Source organism: Balaenoptera acutorostrata, chromosome 8, assembly GCF_949987535.1.
Source record: "Balaenoptera acutorostrata chromosome 8, mBalAcu1.1, whole genome shotgun sequence".
In the NCBI taxonomy this organism is placed as follows: domain Eukaryota; kingdom Metazoa; phylum Chordata; class Mammalia; order Artiodactyla; family Balaenopteridae; genus Balaenoptera; species Balaenoptera acutorostrata.
The window spans coordinates 92048212-92074691 of record NC_080071.1 but is presented as its reverse complement, the minus strand read 5'-3'; the positions used below and the strand labels follow the sequence as shown (position 1 = coordinate 92074691).

At 51.8% G+C, this 26480-nt stretch overlaps 1 protein-coding gene across 1 annotated transcript in view; it reads right to left on the bottom strand.

The window, feature by feature from the left end:
• Nucleotides 1-5432: 5432 nt before the first annotated feature.
• Nucleotides 5433-26480, bottom strand: part of RAMP1 (receptor activity modifying protein 1) — a 51338-nt gene continuing 30290 nt past the window's right edge. Inside the window, exon 3 of the mRNA XM_057551957.1 lies at nt 5433-6033. Coding sequence (XP_057407940.1) covers nt 5778-6033 — 256 coding nt within the window. The 3' untranslated portion in view covers nt 5433-5777. The remainder of the gene's footprint in view (nt 6034-26480) is intronic.

Here is a 26480-nt window from a genome sequence, read left to right as displayed (position 1 = left end):
CACATGCAAAGACACACACCCAGACATACACACATGCAGACACACGCATGCACGTGCACACAAACACACACACACGCAGAGTGGTCCCTGGCTCTCAAAGGCAAACCTGAAGCAGCTGTTAGAGTGGTCTGTCTGTGGGAACAACGGCCTGCACCCTAGCCTTGGGGACAAGGCATTTTTCTCAGGAGTTCCTGGGACACCTGGTCTCGTTCTATCACCCGATTGGCTGGGCTTTGGAAACAGCCTCCGCAGCAGGTTATTAGATGTTGTCCCCTCTCACGGCCCGGACAAAGGGGAGGACCGAGGTGGCACCAGCTCTTGAGTGTGCTGGACTGAACAGTGCCCCCCCCAAATTCATGCTCACGTGGACCTCAGCATGTGACCTTCCTTGGAAATAGGGTCTCTGCAGACGTAATTAGTTAAGTTAAAATGAGGTCATGCTGGATTAGGGTGGGCCCAACCCAATGTGACTGGTGACTTTATAAGAAGAGAAGACACAAAGATGCACAGACAGAAGGTGGCAAGACTTGTGGGACGCAGCTCGGAGACAGGGAACACCGAGGAATGCCGACATGAGCAGAGGCTGGAAGAGGCGGGAAGGACCCTCCCTTGGAGCCCGCAGAGAGAGCGTGGCCCTGACAGGACCTCGACCTCGGGACGTCTGGCCTCCAGAAAACTGTGAGGGAAAACGCATTGTGTCGTTTTTTAATTAATTTATTTATTTTTGGCTGTGTTGGGTCTTCGTTTCTGTGCAAGGGCTTCCTCTAGTTGTGGCGAGCAGGGGCCACTCTTCATCGCGGTGCGCGGGCCTCTCACTATCGCGGCCTCTCCCGTTGCGGAGCACAGGCTTCAGACGCGCAGGCTCAGTAGTTGTGGCTCACGGGCCTAGCTGCTCCGCGGCATGTGGGATCTTCCCGGTCCGGGGCACGAACCCGTGTCGCCTGCATTGGCAGGCGGATTCCTAACCACTGCACCACCAGGGAAGCCCCATTCTGACGTTTTTAAGCCACCTGGCTTGCGATAATTTGTTAAAGGCAGGCCTAGGAAACTACAATTGTTCCTTGGTATCCTCAGGGGACGGGGTCCAGGACCCCCATACATACCAAAATCTGCAGAGGCTCAAGCCCCTTGCAACTGGCCCTCTATCTGAGGATGCAGAAGGGCTGAGTGTAATAAGAAAGTCATTTGTGTTTGTTTATATGTTTATTTATAATAAAATCTCAAACAAACTAATAATACAAAAATTCTGCTTTGGTTTATGAATTCTCATTAAGCACCTTATTCACTGGTGTTGGGTTCTTTGCCCTCAGCCCTGTGATGTGCAGACACTTGACTGCAAACCCGGACTGAACAGAAAGCCCCCGGCGAGCAGAACCTGGCCCCCATGCCAGCCAAGACTGGTGACCTGACGAGGAAGAGGGAAACCTGAATGCTCCCTGGGTCCTCCTAAACCTTTACAGCAGAACTATTTCACTTGAAGGAAAGTTCCAGATCAGGTGCACATATACTCAAATGTACTTACAAACACACATTCCGAAGTCCAACCTAAACATTTAAAAATTATCCACAATAGCCAAGCTGTGCAAACAACCTATATGTCCATCGAGAGATGAAGGGATAAACAAAGTGTGGTCTATCCATACAGCGGAATATTACTCGGCCTTAAAAAGGAGGGAAATCTTGTCATATGTGACAACATGGATGAAACTTGAAGACATTATGCTAAATGAGCCAGTCACAGAAAGACAAATACTGCAGAATTCTATTTACAAGAGGTACCTAAAATAGTCAAATTCATAGAATCAAAGAGTGGAATAGTGGTTGCCAAGGGCTGGGGGGAGGTGGAAATGGGGAGCTGCTAATCAAGGGGCACAGAATTTCAGCGAAGCAACATGAATCAGTTCTGGAGACCTGGTGCACGGCATCGTGCCGACAGTGAACAAGACGCCACTGAATGCCTGAAACCGTGCTGAGAGGGTAGAGACCGCACACCATGTGTGCATACAATGCAAGATCTAGCGAAACTCTATCTAGCAAAAAAGATTCTGTCTCACACAGGTGGCCAATGGGCACATGAAAAGAAGCTCAACGTCGCTAATCATTAGAGAAATGCAAATCAAAACTACCTTGAGGTATCACCTCACACCTGTCAGAATGGCCATCATCAAAAAATCTACAGACAACAAATGCTGGAGAGGGTGTGGAGAAAAGGGAACCCTCCTGCACTGTTGGTGGGAATGTAAATTGATACAGCCACTATGGAGAACAGTATGGAGGTTCCTTAAAAAACTAAAAATAGAGTTTCCGTATGATCCAGCAGTCCCACTCCTGGGCATATATCCGGAGAAAACGATAATTCGAAAAGATACATGCACCCCAATGTTCACAGCAGCACTATTTACAATAGCCAGGACATGGAAGCAACCTCAATGTCCACTGACAGATAAATGGATAAAAAAGATGTGGTACATGTATACAATGGAATATTACTCAGCCACAAGAAAGAATGAAATAATGCCATTTGCAGCAACAGGGAGGGACCTAGATATTAGCATACTAATAAGTCATATAGACAAAGACAAATATTATGATAGCACTTATATGTGGAATCTAAAAAAAATGATACAAATGAACTTATTTGCAAGACGGAAACAGACTCACAGACATGGAAAACAAACTTATGGTTACCAAAGGGGAAGGGGGGGTATAAATTAAAATTCTGGGATTAGCAGATACAAACTACTATGTATAAAATAGGTAAACAACAAGGTCCTACCGTATAGCACCGAGAACTGTATTCAGTATCTTGTAATAACCTATAATGGAAAACAATGTGAAAAAGAATATATATACATATTTATAACTGAATCACTTTGCTGTACACCAGAAACACAACATTGTAAATCAACTATACTTCAACTAAAAAAAAAAAAATTTGTCTCTAAAGACAAGACCCAATTTTTGTGTACTTTAAAACATATTTAATAAACCTGAAAAATACTTTAAAATGATCAATCACTGTTCTCTTCCGTTAGCTTGGATAATTTTAAAATAATGATATTGTTCAGCGTTAGTGACACTGGCTGTAAAACGTTTTAATACTAACAGCTACCATTGAGCGCACAGCGTGTGCCTGCGCTGTGCGCTTGCGGGTGGTTCCTGAGGACGAGCCCGGCAGGCCCTCCATCACCGGGAGTGGGGCTGCCCCATGGCCCCCTGCCAGCCCTGCGACCCTGCGGGCCTTTATCTGCCGCCCACACTCCACGGGGCCCTTCGCCAGAGCGCGGGGTGGGCGAGTCAAGGCAGGCCTGCTCGCCGGAGCTCCGGGCCGCGGGCTTTGGCGCAGGGACCCCCATGGCTTCGCCGACCCTCCTGAAATCACATGGCATCTAGAACCTTCCCCGGCTCATAGGTGCCGTGCCAACAACCGCCTCACCAGAATTCCATGCGGGCGGAAACCTGGGGCTAAGACATTTTACTTAATTAACGCATCCCCCTTCAAGGGAGACCCCATTACCCTCCCCACTTTATGGACGAGGAGGTGCGGGCAGAGAGCCCTGGGGGGGACAGTAGGAAAGGCTGTCGCGTGGCTGAGCTTGGCCTTTTCTGTCGGGTTTAACACGATTAGTCTTCATAGGCTATGATGGCAGGAAATACACTTCCAAAGGTTTAAAAACAGGTACCCAATCGTTTTTCCGGAACACGCGACATTCTGATTTCATGAAATTAGGTGACAGCTTTCAGAGCAGACCTTTCAGACGAGCGCGCTCGGAAAACACATTCTTCCGATAAAACCGTCCTCTGCCTCGTAGGCACCAGTTCCCCTCAGTCCGTTGTCTTTTAAGTGAAAACGGTCATACGGGGCTACATATTGAAATGTGAGAAACAAGTGGCCTGCTGTCCCGCAGGAAGTTACTTTCCTTGGTGAAAACTGGAAAATCTCATTAAGCTGCCGTCAGTGGTGCAGAAGTGAGCGGCCACTTCGGAAGACCTGAGGCAGGAGATGCCTTTCCACCAAGGGCGACCCCCGTCCCCACACCACGCACCTCCGGCCGGCAAAGCACGTGGGGAGGGACGGCCCGGTCCCTGAAGACGCCACAGTTGGAAAACTGACTCTGGAAGGACCCCATGCTCAGCGCTGGGCCTTGGGCCGTGCGGCCTTGCGGGGGTCGGGGGTCTCGGGCGCGCCCTGCGGCGCGGAAGGGGAGGAGTCCCCGCGAATCACCGCGAGCGGCCGGACCGGCAGGAGGGGAGCAGGGGCCGCGGTTCCCAAGCGCCGCCTCCGGCAAACGCACGTGTCACAGGTCACGGGGTGATTCCGCCGAGGCCGGCGGGGCTGTCCTTCCGCGTGCGCGCCGCCGCCCTGCTCTCCCGGGACGAGGCTCGTCGGGCCCCGCCCCGCCCCCGGCCCCGCCCCCGGCCCCGCCCCGACCGCGGCGCTCGCTCCCGGCCCCGCCTGCTCCCGGCCGCCCCTCTGCCGGCCCCTTTCCGGGAGGAGGATGTACGCCCTCTGAGGCGTCCGCGTCCTCGGGGGCAGCTGCTCTGGCGCCGAGGCGGCGCCGTGGCGAGGCCGAGGAGCCGTGCCAGCCAGCCCCGGGGTCCGGAGTATGGACGCGGGACGCCCCGAGGGATGGCCCGTCGTCCCCGCACGGGGCTGTCCAGGGGGACAGTCGGGTCTCTTGGGCCGGCAAGGCCCAGCTCCGGGCCTGTCGCCACTGGGACGCCCTTGCGGGGGTCCGGCCCGTTCAGCCCCAGCGCGGGTTCAGCTAATGTTGAAGAGCTCGGGGGCCGTGGCCTTCGCCCCGTGTCTGGGTGGCTGTCCAGCTGGGAGGAGGGGAGGCCGACGCAGGGCAGTGGGCCTGAGAAGGGGCAGGTCGTGGGCCGGAGGCGCTGCAGCCGGTTGGGGGCTGTAGGGACCTCAGAGGAGGGGTCTGAGCTCAGGAGCCATCTGGGAAGGACAGTGCAGGGAGCTCCCTTTGGAGATCCAGAACCTTCTGGAAGCCGGAGCTTGGGAAGCAGGGGGAATGGGGCACAGCAGCAGCCTGGATGGGTGCAGAGGAAATAGCCGCTCAAACCCTGGGGGACAGAATGGAGGTGGGTGCCTGGACGGTGGGCTGGCGAGGCATCTTTGGGGAGGGGCCTCAGTAAAAACTGAGCAGACCTGGCCTCCTCCTGTCTGCCAGTCGCAGCCCATTGAGCCAGTGGTTCTAGACAGAGTGGCGGGGATGCGGCGGGGGCCTCAGACTCCCGGGGAGCAGCTTCAGCACATGCACAGCGGTCAGCCCCCATGGGGCCTCAACCATCATCGTCCCTCATAAAGGTACCTGCGAGGGCGCCTCCTGTCAGAGAAAGACAAAATCCAAAGGGGCTAGAGTTTCTCCCATCCTTCTACTCCCGAGGGTCCACATCCAGAAAGAATGACGCTTCCCAAATTCAAGGACATCCTTTAATCACAAACTACTTATCCATAATCGAGCCAGGGGGTGGTTCATAAACACCTTGGGAGACAGCTCAGAACCCTCCCCAGAAACGCTGACAGCTACGCCCCGCTCCCTCCCAGCACCTGGGCTGCCCTTCCTAGGGTGGCTTCTAGGTCAATGCCTGTGCCGTGACCACTCCAAAATCCTGCTGTGAGCTCTTCTTGGGTAGAAGAAGAGGGGACCGGGGGTCTGCTCTGCCGCTGGAGTACCAGAAGCCTTGGCCGGGCTCGGCCCCCGTGCCCACCCTCTGGCCTGCTCGGCAGCCTCCATGATCGGGCAGCCCTCCCCGCCCCCAGCCTACATGATGCCCTCCGGGCGCCTGCTCCTCCAGACCACCAGTGCCGTCACGAGCAGGGTCACCAGGATGGGCACCACGATGAAGGGGCAGAGGACACTGCTGGGCGGGTCCTGCAAGGCCCTGCCTGAGACGGGGCAGCTTCTGAAGTAGTGCCGGTGGACGGAGAGGAAGAACATGTCCACCGCCGCGTTTGGCCAGAAGCAGTCCAGCTTTTGTGCCACATGCCTGGTGCAGTCCGAGAGCTCTTTGTAGCTCCTGCAGATGGAGAAGCAGGTCGTCAGTCCCTGGTGGGCAGGGGATCAAGGTGGGACTCCAGCCAGGGGCTCCCCACCCCACTCCCCACTGGGGCGAGCTCCCCCAAAGTCCAGGCCCTGAGGCGGTGGCCCTGGCTTTAGAGACACAGGTCCTGGACGGGTCCTGTGCGGGCTCCCTAGATGTCCTGCACATGCTCAAACCCCAGAAGGCAAGCTGGGGCTAAGGGATTCCGGGAGCTGGGATGCCACACCAAGGGCAAACGGGAAGGTGGACCAGCCAGGCGTCTTCAGAAGGCAGCCTGGGACAGCGAGCCCTCAGGAGTGGGCAGATCTGCAGCCTCTTGAGCCCCTTGCTGTCTGCATCACCCCGAGCAGACCACCCCCCCCCCCAGCCTGAAAGCCCCCCAGGTGTTCACAGGACTCACTGTGAGGCCTCCCATGCCTAACTTGACCTCCCACCCCTCATCTTCCCACGCTTGCTGAGGAGTTTCCCACAGACAGCGCTGTCACCCTTCACTGTAGCGGGTTAGATTTATTTTGCTTATTGAGTGTAAACACCATGAGGTCAGGGATTTTGTCTATTTTGTTCACCTCTGTAATCCCAGTACCTAGAAGAGTACCTGGCACATGGCAAGAACCAGTAAATTTTTTATTAAAAAATTGTGGTAAAATATAAAGAACATAAAATTTACCATTTCAATCATTTTTACCTGTACAGTCCAGTGGCATTAAGTACATTTCCGTTGTCGTGCAACCATCACCACCATCCATCTCCAGAACTATTTCATTCCCAAACAGAAACTCTGTCCCCCTTAAACACTCACCCACATTTCTCCCTCCAGCCCCTGGCAACTCCCATCTGCCTTTTGTCTCTATGAAATCTGACTACTCCAGGCACCTCATATAAGTTGGCTCTACAATATTTGTCCTTTTGTGATTGGCTTATTTCACTGAGCATAATGTCCTCCAGGTTCATCCATGTTGTAGCCTGGGTCAGAATTTCCTTCCTTTTTAAGGCTGAATAATATTCCGTTGCTCGTACATACTTCATTTTGTTTATCCATTCATTGACGGACATTCAGCTTGCTTCCATGTTTTAGCTATTGTGACAAATGCCGCTGCTATGAACATGGGTGTGCAATTATCTACTCGAGTCTCGGCTTTCAATTCTTTTGGCTGTATATCCAGAAGTGGAATTGCTGGATCATATCATACGTCTTTGTTTAATTTTTTGAGTAAATTGTTTTTTAATTTAATTTAATTTAATTTATTTTTAAAAAACTATTTTTGGCTGCATTGGGTCTTCATTGCTGCGTGCGGGCTTTCTCTAGTTGCGGCGAGCGGGGGCTACTCTTTGTTGCGGTGCGCGGGCATCTCATTGTGGTGGCTTCTCTTGTTGCAGAGCATGGGCTCTAGGCGCACGGGCTTCAGTAGTTGTGGCATGTGGGCTCAGTAGTTGTGGCTTGCGGGCTCTAGGTGCGCAGGCTCAGTAGTTGTGGCGCACGGGCTTAGTAGTTGTGGCACGTGGGCTCAGTAGTTGTGGCGCACGGGCTTAGTGCTCCACGGCCATGTGGGATCTTCCCGGACCAGGGCTCGAACCCGTGTCCCCAGCATTGACAGGCGGATTCTTAACCACTGCGCCACCAAGGAAGCCCCTGTTTTTTAAGAAATGAAGATTCAGTGTTGGGGGAAATTAAAATGTATTCAGTAGTTTCCAGAAAGTGTCACTTCTGCTTAGGATGGAGAAAGCAACACAGAGTGTTGATCCCATATGAACAGCAAAAAAAAGCTGAAGAAACTACAAAATCATACATTTTCTTGAGTCCATCAGAGAGCTGAGACTGCAAGGCAGCAAAGTAACCTGAGTTTCAAGGAGGAGAAAGATGCAGCTGCTGTACCAGCTACATAATAGCTGAACTGCCCAGGGTTTAGTGTGGGCTGGAGAGTCATTCTGGAATTTCTGGGGCCCCAGATGCGGTGAGCAGGGTTCCATGACTCTCTGCTCTTTCCCATGAGGCTCCAGGGGGTGCTCGTGAGAAAGGTTAGGGGCAGGCAGGGGATCGGCTGCTGTTTGGGGCCAGGCACAAACACCACACGTTTCCCAAACCCTTCTCACAGAAGCAGCAACAGGCTTGGGCCCCTGGAGGATGAGCAGCTGATCTCGATGATCAGTGGCTTCAGCTGAACAGGCCTGAAGCGCTTCCAGACCCTTCTGTCCAGGAAGCAAAGCCTTGAGTTGAGGGAGGGACGGCAGAGCCTGTTAGCTCCAGGGCACAAGAAGGCACACTGTGCCTGGGAGAAGGATGGGTAAAAGACTCTTTTCCCTTGGGAGAGCAGCAGGAACCCATCCTGGACCTAGGAGCCTGCAAGATAACAAAGTGAGGTCTCCTACCACTGGGGGAGTGGCAGGAATCTCCCACCAAGACCCCACAGATACAGGGCAGAGTCTGGCTGCCACAGGGAGGAGGAATCCTGAGGTTGAGGGCACGGTGGCTTTCTAAGCTGAAGCTGGACCAGGAGAGAGGGAACCCCTCCCTCTCTCCCAGTACAAACCTGGTATAGACAAGCAACAGCAATCTGCCACAGGGAGGCGGAGAGAGACCCACTCTGTGGCACGGGCATGCAGGGTGGGACACACCACATGAAGGAAAATTCTCTAGCCCCACCCTGAGCACAAGGCAGTGGTAACTCACTGCCAGAGGTATCTGAGGCCTGCGGTGCTCTGAAGGAAACCACAGCAACAACAAATCCCAAACCCAGCTCAACTCCTCACAAGATTGACTTAGATCCCACACTAACAGCCTGACACGAGAGGCTTACTCATTTCCAGATGTAAATACTATTTATCTCAATCTCTTCTGTTCTACACATGCAAGTTCAACATTCAATAAAACATTAGGGGCTTCCCTGGTGGCGCAGTTTTTAAGAATCCACCTGCCGGTGCAGGGGACACGGGTTCGAGCCCTAGTCCGGGAAGATCCCACATGCCATGGAGCAACTGGGCCCATGTACTACAGCTACTGAGCCTGCACTCTGGAGCCTGCAAACCACAACTACTGAGCCCGTGTGCCACAACTACTGAAGCCTGCACGCCTAGAGCCCGTGCTCCACAACAAGAGAAGTCACCGCAGTGAGAAGCCTGCGCACCGCAACGAGGAGTAGCCCCCGCTCACCGCAACTAGAGCAGCAATGAAGACCCAGCACAGCCAAAAATAAATAAATAAATAAATAAATAAAACATTGGGACCCATTGTCAAAAGGTAAAGTAATCAACAGAAGCAGACTCAGAGATGACCCAGATATGGTAACTATCATACAGGGACTTAAAAAATATTAATATGCTAAAGAGACTAGTTGAGAAGGTAGAAAATATGCATGAACAGATAGAGAATTTCAGCAGAGAGACGGAAACTGTAAGAAAGTCAAAGAGAAATGCTGGAGGGGCAGGGGGAACCCCACAGTATCAGAGAGTCCATCTTTGATGAGCTCATCATCAGACTTGACATCTGAGGAAAGAATTAGCGAAGGTGAAGGTGGTCAGCAGAATTACCCAAACTGAAACAAAAAGAAAAACATAGAGCATCCAAGAGCTGTGGTAAATTAACAGCACTGTCAATGATGTCAACTCCAGCTTGTAATTTGAATTCCAAAAGGAGAAGGAATTGGGCAGAAGAAATATTTAAGAGATAATAGCTGAGAATTTTCCAAAAATAATGAGATGAAAAATCACAAATCCAAGAAGGCCAGAGAACCACCCCCTGCAAAAAAAAAAAAAAAAAAAAAGGATAAAAAAACAAAGCAACAGCAACAACAAACAAACAGCCACCTAGACATTAAAGTCAAACTGCTGAAAAACGAAGATGATGAAAAAAATCCAAGAAAAAAAGTCTTGGAGTCATTCAAGAAGAAAGACACCTACAGAGGAATGGGTGATGTGAACTACAGCAGACTTCTTACTGAGACTATGCAAGCTGGAAGACAACGTGTGGCATTTTTCAAGTACTAGGGGGTGGGGCCCCAAACCCCTGTCTGCCCAGAATCCTCTACTCAGCAAAGACATCTTTCAAATATGAGCTTGCAATAAAGACCTTTCCAGAAAAAATACTTATAGAATTCATTGCCACCAGACTTGTGCTTCATGAAATGTTAAAGTTCTTCAGTCAAAGGAATATAACAGAAGGAATTTTGGACCCATACAAAGAAATGAAGAGCTCCCTAAACAGTAAAAATGAAGATATATAAAATATACTTTTCCTTATTTTATCCAGGAAGTTAACATTGAAGAGATGCTCAGAGAGGTATTGAAAGGCTGTTGAATGGAAGAGTTTGGGGCCTCTCCAGCACCCAAGCACCCCTCTACTCCAGCACCTATCATATGGTCTCTCAATCGCTAGGTCACTGTTTTTTCTGCCCTGGCTGCCCTCTGGGTCATGACCCCAAGTGCACAGGGCACACAGGGCCTCCCTCAGTCCACGTGAGCAGCTAAGTGGATGGGGCACAAGGGGGGAGAGAGTGGGCAGAGGCAGTGGAGGGTGTGCAGGACCCGTGCCCACAGGGGTGCATGGTTTTTCTAAGTGAACGAGGACTCATGTTCCAAGTATAAAACAGAAGTGGAAAAAGCCACAGGAAGTCAGGACAGACTGGGTCCCATTGTGAAAAAAATGAATTAGCACACGTCAAGGGCCTGGCACAAGGTAAGTGCAAGTGTGTCAAGTATTCTTAAAAACCAAAGTCCAGACTTTTGAGCTGGTCATCCATCAACCACAGGGCTGCATGTTACAAACACTAGCTTGAATGGTCGTCTTTTTCCCCACCTCAGACCCACTGAATCAACGTGTAGTTTTAGGTGTTCTGCAGACGCAGTGACACACAGTCAGTCCTAAATGTTCCCTACGCTCTGCCTGAGGAGTGAAGCTGGGATGTCCCTAGAAGGAGGTGTTGCCACCCCTGGGCTGGCCAGCCAGGATGGGAAGGACCCCTGACCCAGGGACCCGTGACAGCAGGGACCCCACACTGAGGCCATGCTGAGGCTGAGCCGGTGGTGGGCTATTCTGGGACGAGGCACTCTCTCCTTGAAATATCCTTCCAGTCTGCAAAGCCATCCCCGTCTAAAAATATCCCTAATGTGCAGTCGGCTGCCCACTTCATCCTGTTTATTTATACTGAAGTAACAGCTGAAACTTTCAATAAATATTGTGAGCCCTGTCAGCAAGGACGTGATAAAAGAATTTCCTCCAGAGTACAGACATTCTTCTGTTCAAAAGAACATTGTACTGACTGAAGGGGCCAAAATAATCATGAAAAAGTATGCTTGCTTTCACCCTCTATTTTCAGTTCTCATGTAATGGAATGATTATCCTTTTTTTCGGTCAGGATTTTCTGTTCTGGGCCCTTTAAGTGAACTTTGCTTGGAATGTTCCTGAACACTGTGGTGGGAGTAGTTTCCAATATATCTGGGTCCCAAGTCAAGGCTTCTGGTACCACGCTGCATGGTTGTTTTACTTGTTTGACAAGAAGGTGCCCACTGATGCCCACAGGGGAGTCATCTGCTCTGGGGACACCAACTAGCCCTGTCTGGCCCTGACGTGGAGTGTGTGTGAGTCTGGGCCCTGGTGCCCCCCAGAACTGGGTTCAAATCCAGCTCCACCTCTTATGCTGAGGGATCCCAAGAGCCGCATCTCACCCATCCAAACCTTGGTCTCTTTATATTCAACGAGGAGACAGGTACCCCACCTGACAGGGTTACTGGGCAGATCAAGTTAAACAAGGTCAAGGGCCTGATGTATAACAGGTGCCCAGTAAGTGGACAGCTTCCTGACAACTGGTGTGTGGCCCCTTAAGGGTCCATTTCTTATTCCATAAACTCGAGTAAACGTTGACCAGGCAATGTGTGTCTAAGCCCTCAGAATATCTGAGGAGGAACCACTATTTTGGTTCACTTTCTCTGGACCAGTATTTGCTTCCATCAACCCAGGACAATTCACAACCTGGTGGCTTCCAGCAGCTTTAAATACCTGCTGGGGGGAGGGGAGGTGGCACCCCCGGCACCCTGGCAGCCGGGGCAGGTGAAGGTGAACAGGGCCCATTTGAAGCCGGCCTGGGGAGCCTGCATAATAAGCAGCTGAAAAAAATGTCGAACCTCACTTTTAAGGAAAAAAGAAGCAAACATCCAAATAGAATCCATTTTCAAATGGAGAATACTCAGGACTTCCCTGGTGGTCCATTGGGTAAGACTCTGCACTCCCAATGCAGGGGGCCCAGGTTCCATCCCTGGTCCGGGAAATAGATGCTGCATGCATGCCACAACTAAGAGTGCGCATGTCACAACTAAGACCTGGCATAGCCAAAACAAATAAATAAATATTAAAATAATAATAATAATAAAAGAACAAGGTAATTTTAAAAATGAGAATACTCAGTGCTGGTGAAGGTATAGTGAAATGAGGCAGGTGCTTGCATCATTGCTAATAGAAGATAAACTGGTAAAATTTTTCTGAAAAGCAGTTTGGCAATTATGTATCGAACTTCAAAATCACGGACAGCCTTTGAGCCAGTAATTCTATTTCTGGGAATTATCCTAAGTTAATAACATGAAATGTAGTCAAAAATAATGTAAGAAAATGAACATTACAGATTTATAATTATGAAAATGAGCAAAACAATAGGACAGTGATGAAAAAAGTTGCTTATAAGAGCCTCGGCTATGTAGCTATTAAAATGATATTTAGGAGGAAAATATTTACGTTACAACGTTGAACAAAAGAAAAAGCAGTTGAGACCAAATTATACAAACAATGTGGTTTCAGCATAAAATGGTCCATGTAGGAGGGGAAGAGCTCAGAATGTTAGGAGGACTTGTCACCACTAGAGGGTAGTGAGATGAAGGGCTTTTATTCTCCTATCTCCGCTTTGGGGCCATTTTCCAAGTTTTCCACAGTAAGCATACATTATTTTCATATTCTTAAACAGCTCACTGAGGAAAAGGCCTGCAGAAAACTGGACATTGAGGTCCCTGAGTCTGCAGCCGTGGGGCGCACATGTCCTCATTTCTGGGGCAGCGGGGGCCTTCGGCGCAGGGAACTCGTGTGCTGCTCGAACTCCCCAGCAGCTGGGAGGACCGGGTGGGAGGCGGGCCGAGACGGGCTTGCTGGGGGCCCGCAGCCCTGGCTGCCTGGGGGGTTGCACCTCGCTGGAGGCGCGGCTCCTCCACGTCTGGCGCCGCCCAGGGCTCAGAGGGCTGCGCTGGCCCCTGCCCGCCTCCCCGGCCTGGGGAACCCAGTCCTGCAGACCCCGGCCCTGCGGAGCCGGCAGCCAGCGTGCGGCCTTGCTTCCCTCCGCCCACCTACCTCTGCTCGAGCTAAGTGGGGTAAACCCCGTCCCGGGCAGGGCAGCGTCCCCACCACGGGGACACCCTCTCTCGCAGCCTCTGCTTCCAGCACGAGGGGTTCTCCCCCGGCCACTCCAGTGGAAGGAGCTCTGGGACCCCCCTCCTAGGGGGCACCTCCTAGGGGGCACCGGGCTGGCAGCCCTGCTGCAGGCGGCAGTGCTGGGGGCTGGGCCCCTCCAAGCGACATAATGCGGCAGTTCGGTGGCTCACCCGCCAGCGGGCCCTCGCACACCTTCAAGGCGGCAGAACTCCGGATGTCCGCTCACTCCCCGAATGTCCCCAGGGCCTGGGCGGGCCGGCGGCTTCCCTCCATCGCTCGCCTCCTCCCGGGTCTGGGTGGCCTCCGGGGTGGAACGGACCTCCCTGCCGTCCCCGCACGTATGCTGCGGGGATTAGACGCCCGGTCCCGAGGGGCGTCCGGACCTGGGGGCAGGGAGGGCCCTGAGGGTAGGTGGGGGGCTCCGAGGGCAGGACCCCCTTTCGCACCCATCCCCGCCGGCTCCCCGCGCCAGGCGCCCAAGGACACTCGGCTTCCAGGAGCGGCCCCCGGCCTCCTTGCAGGAAGGGCGAGGCTACCAGATGACGCCCCCTTCCCGGGGACCTCCGCTCCTTGGTTCCTCGTCCCCTGATCCCTCTCCTAGGGACCCTCCCTCCTCCGCCTCACCTCGCCCCTCGCAGTCAGCACCCCGCTCCCTCCCTCCCCCAGGGCTCTCGAGCCTTCTCCCTCATAAGCAGCCCGGCGCATCTGCCCCCGCCCTTCCAGCCAGGTGAGGGGCGTTGGCGCTCTGCAGCCCTCGCTCCTTCCCTCCTCTGCCGGCGCCCAGAGACTGCAACGTCCGACACCCGAGACATCCCCACCCCCATCTGAAGCCTTGGTCCTGTGCACAACGGGCGTCCACACCTGACTCTCGGGATGCCCCCCACCCCAGCCCCATCTCTCATGCCTGGGAAGCCTTGCCCCCTCTGAGTTGCCACGGATTCCCCCCATTTCCGGGGGTCCCCTCCCCTCCTCCAGCCCAGTCACTGTGACCAGGAGTAGGCAGAGTGACTAGCCTTGGTGGGTTATTACAACCACATTTCTAATACCAGCTTCCACTTCTCTGCACTGAGCATGGGCCGGGGCCTGGGCATCTCTGCATCCCTTCTCCTCCCCCAACCCAGCTTAGTCAGGGCAGCCATCAACCCCCTCCCCTGCTTTCCTCTTCTCTGAAGCCCTGGGCTCCATCCACCGTTGGCTCTTGGGGCCACAGCCCTGGCCTCTGCCTTCCGCCTCCCCAAGCCCACTGTCCACACAGACTCACTCTTGCTTCAGGCCTTCAATGCTCCCTGCTGCACCTGTGCTGGATTCAAAAGCCCTCATGTGGCCCCCACCTCTCCACTCTCAACTGTACCCCCTCCCTCTCATTGGCCACCCTGGCTGATACTTCTGCCTCAGGACCTTTGCACAAGCTGCACTTTCTACTTGTAAGGCTCTTAACCCCATCTTTACAAGGCCGACATCTGTGTATCCCTCAAATGTCACCTCCTCAAACAGGTGTTTTTTTATGCTTCAACCTTATTTGGATCCCCCAGCAAAGTGGGGTTTTCCATCATAGTTGTGTCTTACTTTGTACCTGTACTTTAACTCTTGATTATTCACTCACTGTTGGTCTCAACAACTTGACTGCAAACACCATGAGGGCAGGGAGAGTGTAGGAAAAAAAGCCCCACTCATCCTGTTCACAGCAGTCATCTCAAAGGCAAGAGAAACAAAGGCAGAAGGGACAGAATGAGACAGATCTGCCTGGAGATGTGAGTAGGACAGCAGGAGTGGTGGTCTTAGCAAACACAGCACATTCCAGCGCAAAAGACAGTAAACCGGAAGAGGGGGAGTTTCACACTGGGAAGAGTGTTATCGTAGCTTCACAGGACGCAGACAGCCTACCGCTGTGAGTAATCGCGACGGACTCAACAAAATCTTCAGGTTAGGTGAATAGAAACTAGTATAAAAATGAAAAATAAAGTTAATAAGCCTGACTCAGTGACTATATGATGAAGTTTCTATCCTACAGAGAATCAACAATCTTTTCAAAAGTCCCTGGATCCTATTTAGGCTCAAAGAAAAACTTGACAAATTCTCAAAGTGGAGATTTTAAGTCAGTATTCTTTGCCATAATATTAGAAACTAGAAATTAGTGAAAAAAGGATAAATTTAAAAAAAGATGGGATCCCTAGAAATGGAAGATCACTCATATAATTTTAGGGTCAAACAAAGATTTAAAAATTCAACGATAGGCTGTTAAGAAAAAATAATGGCGATACTGAACGTAAAAATCAGTGAAATATAGGCAAAACTGAATTCTGAGAAAAATCTGCAGCTGTAAATTATCTTATTACTAACCAAAAATAAATGAAAATAAATGAAGTAAGAATCCAAATCAAGACATTTAAAAAAAGAACCACAAAATAAATCTCTCCAAAGGGCAAATAATTTAAATGCATTAATAATTATTTAAAAATAATATTTATTGATATTTTAAAAAACATAAAAATGAAAAAGTAAATTCAACAGTTGAATTCAACAGTTGATTCTTTAGAAAAATAGCTACAATGAAATAGTCACATCTCTGGATAGTCTAAGCCAGAAAAAAAGCAGAGAAAACACCACCGCACAAAACCTCAGATAAAAGATTAGAAAAAGTATGAGATTAACATGCAAAACATGTATGTTAAAAATTGGAAAATCCTTGATGAATTGGGATGCTTTTTGGGGAAACAATAGATTATCAAATCTTGATTTAAAAAGTAGAAAATCTGAGAAGAAAAAACAGAAAAAGTTGTTAAAGAATTACTTTCACAAGAGGTGCTAGGCCCAGGTAGTTCTTTCAAATTCTTCAGATCACACCTAGGGGCAGGACAGGAATAAAGACCCAGATGTAGAGAATGGACTTGAGGACACAGGGAGGGGGAAGGGTAAGTGAGAGAGTGGCAAGGACGTATACACACTACCAAATGTTAAATAGCTAGCTAGTGGGAAGCAGCTGCATAGCACAGGGAGATCAGCTCGGTGCTTTGTGACCACCTAGAGGGGTGGGATAGGGAGGATGGGAGGGAGACGCAAGAGGGAGGAGATATGGGGACATATGTATATGTATAGCTGATTCACTTTGTTATAAAGCAGAAACTAACACACCATTGTAAAGCAATTATACTCCAATGAAGATGTTAAAAAAAAAATTAAGATCACAGAAAAAGATGTCAAGCTTCCCAGTTCTTTGAAAAAGTTAACAAAACCCTGATCCCAAACCTCTTAATATGGCCTGCCCATGTGCCTCAGAACACTCAGGAACAAGCAACAGATGTTCACTTTCACTTATAAATAGACATAGAAGTCCTATTTAAACTGCTAGCAATTTTTAGCTTGCCATATACAATAGAATAAAGTAGGTTTATTTCAGGAATGCTTTAATGCCATTACAATAAAATCACACTTTAACTTGTCAAAGGAAAATAACATATAATCATTTCAATACATGTTGAGAAGGCATTTGATAAAACTGAACATTCGTTTCTGATTTTAAAAAACCCCAACATTGTAAAGCACAAAGAAGTTCTTCTTAATGTGATTTAAAAAATCTCTCTCAAGCCAATAGCAAACACCACATTTGCTACTGAGGCATTTTCATCACAGTCAGGAATCCATTTATTTAATTTTTAGGTGGCCAGGTCTGTCTTCTCCCTTGTGGTCTCCACCTTTGGTATCAGGGCTCCCACCCAAGGCTTCATAAATAGTCACCGCAGAGGCCTTCCAAAGCGGGGAGGGGCTGCCCACGCATTGGGCTACTTCCTCTGGGGACAGAAAGCCACAGAGTGGCCTGGCCTATGTCAGGCTCGGAGCGAGCCTGCCCCGCCAGCTCATCTCTGCAAAGGGCCTCTGACCACAGACAGGAGGGCCGAGTGGCCTTCAGGGTGGGTAACCAAGCCCACGTGGGGTACTTTTCCCACAACCCACGGTGGGCACACGGGAGCTGCCCGGAGGCAGTGCAGGACAGGGCACTTTTTGTTTTTCTTGGCGCTGTGGGGAGCATATAAGGAAGTCCTGTTAATGGTTTGATTCAAAACATTTCACTTCCAACCCCGGTGTCTGGGAACGTGTGCTGGGCCGGCAGGACCCAAGCCAGCGGTGCACCTGGAGCTCACCCGCACCTCCGGGACTTGCAGTGGGGTTCTGTACCATGAAGCCCTTCCTAAACCAGGCAGATCAGAGAGGTCCCATCAAGCTGGGAGAGTCCAACGAGACCAAGTGACAGGAGTCGTCATGCATTTCTGCCGGCCCAGGGCTGACCTACAGGACACCTCTCCAAGAACGTTTTGAAATCAGTGTGACCACAGCGTGCAAACTCACACTTGTAGAGGAATGTTTCCAAGGTTCTGACTATGTCGTAGAACAGGGACTCCTGGCATCTGGGCCACCCCTTTTTCCCTGGGAGCACTGGGAATTGCCAGCGCCACCCCTGTCCAGGAATGACAGCATTGGTGACCCCACGCCAGGAGGTGTCCACTAAGACTCTCAGATCAGTAAATAAACAAAACAACACTACAGGCTTCATACAAAGCCTGCTGAATGGCGGAGGTAAATCCCATCTCCCATCTTCGTGACCAGCTCCCTGGCTAAACTGTACCACCCCGACTGCGGGCACTTGCTGAGCGAGGTGGACGGACGCCATCCTCTCGGAAAACGAATGATACGAATAAAGCGGAGAAAAGAGAACCTTGGAGGGAGATTTCCAAGGCAAGAAGAGGAAGACAAATGGAAATGGGCTGGTTTTTTCTCCGCTGGGTAGGAGACAACAATCCCTCCGGAAACACTCCCAGCCCATCTGGAGGTACCATCAGCTGAACAATGGTGGAAGCAAGGTGGTCGGGGAGGACGGTGGGACCCCACCGTTGGACAAGCTCTCTTTGGCCCCACCCTCGCCATGTCCCCTCCCACCCCGGGCCTTTGGCTTCACCCCTTCTCTCTTTCGCTCTTTCAGTCTCTCTTCTCCTGGCCTGGAGCCAGCCTGGCTGGCCCACCCCTGAGATGTTCCACCAAGGAAAATGCGTCAGTGGAGTTCGGGACATGCTGCACAGAGGGGGTTCCCCCTCACACAGTACAGACAGGCCCCGAGGGGCTTCGGGAACCCAGGGCTCCCAAAGGCACTTCACCCCAGTCCTTGTTTCCCCTAGAACCGATTCCTTCTCCACCTGCCCCCCCAGGACCCCCCCACCCTGCAGACACGGAGGAGTCCGAGCCTGTCTCCTCTCACATGGTCCTGTTTCCGGCTGCTTCTCAGGGCCCGTGTAGGAATGACCTGCTCCCTGACCCTCAGGCTGAACGGATTTCACACGCCTCCTCTTCCGGAGGGGTGTGGTTCTCCCAGCCCTGCTTCTACAGCGGGGAGGCGGGAGAGTCCTCTCGGCCGGCTGCCCCCAGTCCTCCCACCCCCCGCCTGTGGACATCCCCTTTCTCCAACCTCCAACCCAGTACTCTGGGGATACGCCTCCTGAATGCCACCTCTGCGCCCCGCGGCTCCCCCACCCCGTATCTCGCCCATCCCTCTGCACGTGCTGCAGCTGCCCATTTGCTGCCCGTCCTCCCCGGACTGTGACCTCAGGGAGGGCAGAGCTCAGTTCCCTGCTGTACTCCGGGCCCCGGGACAGGTGCGCCGTAAGGCTCAGGGCACGATGGTCAACGGATGCTGTGTCTGCAGCTCCAGGAGCCACTCGGAGCCCTTGTTCCCCGAGCCTGGGCTGGGAGGGAGGGGGTGTTGGAGGTCACCGTCCCTTCCAGCCTGGGCTGTCCTGGGGCCCCAATGTGGCAGAGGAGCCCTGGGGGCATCTGGGGTTCCTGCCTGGATAGGGGGTCTGCCGCGGGGAGTCCAAGGCCCCCAGAACACACACGTCTCAGAAGCACAGGCTGCAGCCCCTACGTTCAGAGCAGTCAGTGTTCCCACGGCAGCCACACAACCCGCCCTCAGACGCCGTACCGTAAGCTGGAGGCGCATTTTGGGGAAGCAGCAGGGGAATGCCCTGAGCAGATTCTTCAGCTGGGCATCCAGACCGGTAGGTCGGGGCCACCTGGAAGCAGTGAGGGCAGTCACATGGGGCTGGGCTGTGGGAGGGGCCATGTGGGGCCCTGTGGGGAGTGCGAAGGGTGCCCCCTCCTCCAGGCAGGGCGCGTGGCTTGGGCAGAGGAGCACAAGCTGGATTTCAGCTTCTACCTTGGCTCGCTGCCCTGTGAAGCTGCTGTGTGTCCTTGGGCAAGAGACTCAGGGTCTCTGAGCTGTGGTATCTCCATCTGGGCAGACAGCCCAGGGCTGAGATGGAGGCCAGGGAACCCACACATGTGGGAGTGGTCCCCGCTCCCCGACCCCCGTAGGGAGAATCGCCCAACCAAGGCAACTGCTATCAACTGAGGACGCCAGTGTTTTCCTATGTTTCTGGAAGATTTCAGCAGAGTTTGGTGGGTAACCCAGAGCTTTGCCACCGCACGGGGCAGCTCGTGACCCAGCCCTGGTGTCCTGAGCTTGGCCCTGGTCAGGCCACGGCACCTGTTCCCTCTCCAGGGTCTTCAGACAGAGCACCAGCTCCTTGCTGGCCCCCAGGCTTCCTCAGCCGGGCCCAGCCTGCGAGACGCACCCACGGGGGAGGAGCAGGAAGGCCTAGAGGGCGCGAAGGGGCTGCCGGGCACCGGGCTGGGAGATCGGGTTCTAGGGACCCAAGGCTGCAGACACCGAGCGAGGCAGGTACCCGGACGGGGCGGGTGGAGCTCACCCTTCCGCCTCTCCAGACGCCCTACTGCAGTTGTGGGGCTGGTCAGACATCCACACGGGGTTCTGGGCTCCTGCTGGGAGCACGTGCACGCTGGGCCCTGGGACAGGCCAGGCCCCGTTCTCACCCCCCTGGGCGATGGACACCCCGTAAATAAGAGCGAGCTGTGGGCATGCAGAACGGGGACCCGCTCAGGCTGGGGTACGCAGCCCACATACCCCCCGCAGCCGGCTGTGACCCCTGATGGCAACACGCCGCACCCCGGTGACAGTGAAAGGCCTGGCCCTCTGCTGTCCAGAGGACAGGACACACTACGGCTATTTACGTGGAGACTCCTCACAACTGCTCCCCTCCTTACAGACCAGGGAGCTGGGGAGGTGACCGAGTGACTGGCCCCAGGTGGCAGCGAGGTGGTGGCCCAGGGGTCTGACTCGGCTCTGCTTGGCTCCTCCACGCAGGCCGCTGTCCCCTGCTCCCCGCTGAAGCCCTCTTGGGGAGGGGGCGTCCTGGCCACCCCGCCCCCTCCCGAGGCCTGGCCTCCTTGGCCTCCTGCATTGCGCCTGTTCTGTGGGCCCCGCTCCGGGCAGGAGGGAACCTGGGCGCCTCTGCTCAGGCTGGCAGGAAGCGAGAGGTTTCTAAATCCATCCCTGGCTTCGCCTGCAGCTCGCTCTGGCAGCAGCCACAGCCTGGGAGCGGCCAAGCCAGGCTCTCCACGGGCGGCGGGGCACGATGCCTCCTCGGAGAGCAGGCCGCCGCGGGAACCAGGCTCCAGGCTCACGGAGACGAAGCCACAGTTTTGAAATTCAATGGGTGTCCTCCGAGGCCTGGCAGGTGGGGCGAGACTGAGCCCGCAGTGGTCCTGCCCTGGGCTCTGAGTGATCCTGCCTGGGCTCTGCATAGCCTGGGGGCTATGCCCACTGTGGGCCCGGCCACACGTGACCCCCTCTGACCCGCTGCAACCCTGGGATCTCCTGGGACCCCTGGGCAGACACCCGGGTCTAGCAAGGTGAAGTCACCGGCCGGCCGCAGCCGGGCCTGCCAGGGCCTCAGGGCTCCCGCCGTCACCAGGACAGGGGTGAACACACGTGTCCGGGTACCAGCATTAGGCAGGACAGCCGGGCGCTCTATTTGGATACTAAGCCCGGGGACGTTATCCTTGTGAAGCGGCGCTGGCGGCTGGAGGGTAGGGCTTTCTCCTCCCTCCCCCCTTGGCCCTGCCACCAGGGCTGTGCGGAGAAGCGCTCTCTGCCCGCCCTGCCCAAGAGGCCCTTTGTCTCCCTGAGGCACTGGATTCTCCTGGGACCCCCGAGAGCTTCCCGAAGCCTTGAAGGACCCACCCATATATCCCACTAGCTTGCTGCCTCTGTCCAGGTGGCCCCCTTCCCTCTGTGCCCCTCCTGCCCCACCCCCCTTGTTCGGAGCTCAGGGCAACACTGAGTGTCGGGGAAGGGCCGTGGAACATTCTACACCGCGGAACATCGACCAGTGGTGGACTTTGAGTACTGAGCCTCGGTGCTTCCACCTTTAAAACGGATACAGTGGTCCCGGGCTCACAGCAAGGGGGAGTGAGTCCCCCCTCCCCCGCCCAGTAGGAGGCAGTCATGAGGCCAAGAAGCCCCCACTGAGGTGCCCACCACGCCCCGCACACGGGTAGCTGGCCATCCCTGACCCACAGCTGTGGAGGAGCCTCTGCCTCGGAAGGAAAGCCCCCCGAGGGCCAGCACCATTTGTCTCCCAGCCCGGCCGCGAGTGGGCACGGAGGAGGGAAGCAAGGGAGCGTGGTCTCTCCTAACTCGATGCAGCCACGGAGACCTGCCAGCAGGTGGGACATTCACGTGGAACTCCGCGTGGGCCTGGCATGGGACACGCTGTCAGGCAACATGAAACGGCCCGCCTGTCTGGTCAGGTGTGCAGATGCCAGGCTGGCGGGAGGGGAACTCAAAGAAATGCCCTACCCTGGGCTGCTTCCAGGAAAGCACGGAAGCATCAGTGGTCACGCTGGCACGGCACGGCAGCCTGAATCCCCCAGGGTCCCATGAAGATGACCTCCGGGCAGGGTGGCACTATCCCAGGCCAGGTCACTGTGCCACCAGGACAGGGGAGAGTGGCTGTGGCTTCTCTGTACCCGGACAGCTTCTTGTCCTATCCTCGCCCTGGGCAGAAGGCCACGCCGGCTGGCAGGGTGACCTCTCACCAGGTCCCTGCAGGGCGGCCTTGACACCCAGTGGGGGGTTGGAGTTGGGGGCCATCCCTGCCTACTGCTGGGGTTCACCCCGAGGGAGCGTGAGGGGCTCCCCAGCAGCCAGGGGGCTGGGAGGAGGTGTGTCCAGGTCCCGAAGGCTAAACCCACAGGGCTGTGGCTCTAGGAAGGGGAGCCTGCCCCCCCGCCCCGAGTCCCCAGCCCCTGCTCAGTCCTCAGCCAACAGCTGCTGAGCCGAATTACATATCTTCACGGCACCAAGGTGCTCTCACCTGACTTTTTAAAGGAGAAGAACCATAACCAAGTAGGGTAGGAGCAGGCCACCCCTGGCCCCTGGCCTGGCGACACTCTGTCCCACCTCCCCGGGAACACGTGCCCGTGCATGAGGGCAAGCCACTGTCACCCCCAGCAAGGGCAAAGCTCCCAGTCGTCCTCAGGGGCTTCTTCGTGACCCCAAATCGCCCTGGGACACAAGCTTGGACCATGAGCAGCCCCAGAGCACCAGGAGGATGAAGACACATGGAAATAAGTGTCACAGGGACCCTGTAGACCCCCCTGGCTTCTGGGAGGAGGTCTCAAAACTCCCCCACCTGCTCTGGGACCAACTGGAGAGGGGGTGTCAGGCACTGGTGCTGCCCATCGACTCACGGCCCCAGTGGTCCTGGCTGCCAGGGTATGAGGACATGTGTCTTGAGAGCTGCCCCCAGGCAGCCCTGACACAGTCACGGGGGCTCCAGGCACACGTCCTGCATGCCTGCCCTATGTCTCTGCCATCTCTTCCTGGTCCCATAGTTCTAGCAACCCATGAGCAACCACGCCCGAAAAAAGGAGTTCATATTTAAAAGACAAACCAAAATCTCTTCTGCCTTCTCTGATAACATAATGAAAACCCAGAGACAATGGGACAACAGCTACGTGAACTTCAGAAAACAAGGCTGTTCATCGTAGGTTTATTATCCTGTCAAGCTGTCACTCGAGTACAAAGCCAGCGAAAAGCTCCTTGGAAATTTCTGAGGTCTGAGAATGTGCTAATTACATGGCTTATTTCTAGGATCTACTTCAAATAGTTGCCAGAATTGAAAAGAGGCATATGAAAGGGAATGATGATGTTAAAGTAATAAGCCATGTTTGAGTTAACAGTCTATTTGCACAGATAAGGAACCAATAGCCCTGCCAGATCAACAGTTATTGCTGATAAAAGTCAGAACAACAAAGAGTAAAAAAAAAACTGAAATAGAGGGCAGAGAGAAAGAAGTAGGTTTTAGAACATTAGCTGAAATCAATGAGGAGAGGCAGAGAGGAAGAGATAGGTAGATAGACAGATAGATGGACTGAAGGATGGATACATAGACAGGTAGGTAGGTAGACAGAGGTAGATAGATAGATAGATAGGATAGGTAGGTAGGTAGATGGATACAGATAAGTAGATAGAGGGATAGATGGATAGAGGCGTAGATAGATAAGTAGATAGATGGATAGATAGGTAGATAGATAGATAGATAGATAGATAGATAGATAGATAGATAGACAGAATAGGTAGGTAGGTAGATGGATACAGATAAGTAGATAGAAGGATAGATGGATAGATGGATAGAGGGATAGATGGATAGAGGGGTAGATAGATAAGTAGATAGAGGGATAGATAGGTAGATAGGTAGATAGATAGATAGACAGATAGATAGAATAGGTAGGTACGTAGGTAGATGGATACAGCTAAGTAGATAGAGGGATAGATGGATAGAGGGGTAGATAGATAAGTAGATAGATGGATAGATAGACAGACAGATATGGAGGAAGCCAAAACCCCAGAGACTCCTGCTCTTTCATCAAGTAGAAGCCAAAGTATGTTGTTTGATAATGTAAGAAAATCAATACAGGAATAAGAACATCTGTGTTTCACATTTCATGGCTGGTTGAGTGAAAAATAGCTTGCCAATATTTCCACCTCATTTAAAAGGTAAAAGAAAATACATCATGTTTCAACAATAGGGAGAAGAAGAAAGAAATCAGCAACAAAAAATGGAGTGCCTGAAAATAGAACAAAAAGGACAAATATGATGTAATTTTCTTTGCTTCAAGCCTTGTCGCTCTCCAGATGGAAAAAATAAAAGTCAGCAATAAGCTGTCTGCAAGCGAGATAATAAAAACAGAATTAGACTGGAAGCCTGAGAAGAGCTACTGGTAAACTTCAAGCAGTTAGAATACTAGGGTTTTGATGTTAATATGAAGCCAAAGATCATTAAAGCAAAAACTATTAAGTATGATGAGGAGACAGATAATGATATTTCATGGTTGATAACAGGCGCATAATAACATGGAATCTCAATGTTATAAAAACAAAGTGAAATATAGACATAAGACCTGCTAGAAAAATAAAATAGAAACAATAACAATATGATTAGAATGGAAGAATCGAATACTCCATCATCAAGCACATAAAAAATTCAGAAACACACAAAGGGCTGGATAACACAACGACACAGAATTAATGATTGTTTTGGTGGGAATTAAACAGAATGAACAGAACATGCTTCATTTTTGAGTATTCATGGTATGTTCACAGAAGGTCATCATATACCAGATCTCAAAGAAAATCTCAATAAAAATACAAGAGCAGAAATGATTTGAGCTATGTTCTCTCACTACATCAAGAAGAGATTAAGAACCAAATAGAAATAAAACATATGAGAATTAAAATACACTTGCCTAGAAATAGAGACACAGATGCAGAGAACAAACGTATGGACACCAAGGGGGGAAAGTGGTGGTGGGGTGGTGGTGGGATGAATTGAGAGATTGGGATTGACATGTATACACTAATATGTATAAAATAGATGACTAATAAGAACCTGTTGTATAAAAAATAAATAAAATAAAATTCAAAAAAAAAAGAAAGAAAATACACTTGCCTAAAGAAAAAGCTGTAAACAAAACAAAAAGACAACCCTCAAAATGGGAGAAAATATTTCCAAACGAAGGGACCAACAAAGGTTTAATCTCCAAAGTATACAAACAGCTCATTCAGCTCAATATCAAAAAAAACCAAACAACCCAATCAAAAAATGGGCAGGGGCTTCCCTGGTGGCGCAGTGGTTGAGAATCTGCCTGCTAATGCAGGGGACACGGGTTCGAGCCCTGGTCTGGGAAGATCCCACATGCCGCAGAGCGGCTGGGCCCGTGAGCCACAATTACTGAGCCTGCGTGTCTGGAGCCTGCGCTCCGCAACAAGAGGGGCCGCGATGGTGAGAGGCCCGCGCACCGTGATGAAGAGTGGCCCCCACTTGCCACAACTAGAGAAAGCCCTAGCACAGAAACGAAGACCCAACATAGCAATCAATCAATCAATCAATTAATCAAAAAAAAAAAAAAATTAAAAAAAAATAAAAATAAAAAATAAAAATATATATATATATTTAAAAAATGGGCAGAAGATCTAAACAGACATTTCTCCAAAGAAGACACACAGATGGCCAAAAAAGCACATGAAAAGATGCTCAACATCACTAATTATTAGAGAAATGCAAATCAAAACTGCAATGAGGTATCACCGCACACTGGTCAGAATGGCCATCATCAAAAAACCTACAAACAATAAATGCTGGAGAGGGTGTGGAGAAAAGGGAACCCTCCTACACTGTTGGCAGGAATGTAAATTGATAGAACCATTATGAAGAACAGTATGGAGGTTCCTTAAAAAACTAAATATAGAATTACCATGTAGTCCAGTAATCCCACTCCTGGGCTCATATCTGGAAAAACTATAATTCGAAAAGATACATGCACCCCAGTGTTCATTGCAGCACTTTATACAATAGCCAAGACATGGAAGCAACCTAAATGTCCATTGACAGAAGAGTGGATAAAGAAGATGTGGTATATATATGCAATGCAACATTACTCAGCCGTAAAAAACAATGAAATGATGCCATTTGCAGCAACATGGATGGACATAGAGATTGTCACACTGAGTGAAGTAAGTCAGACAGACAAATATCATATGCTATTGCTTATATGTGGAATCTAAAAAAATGACACAAATGAACTTATTTACAAAACAGAAATACAGTCA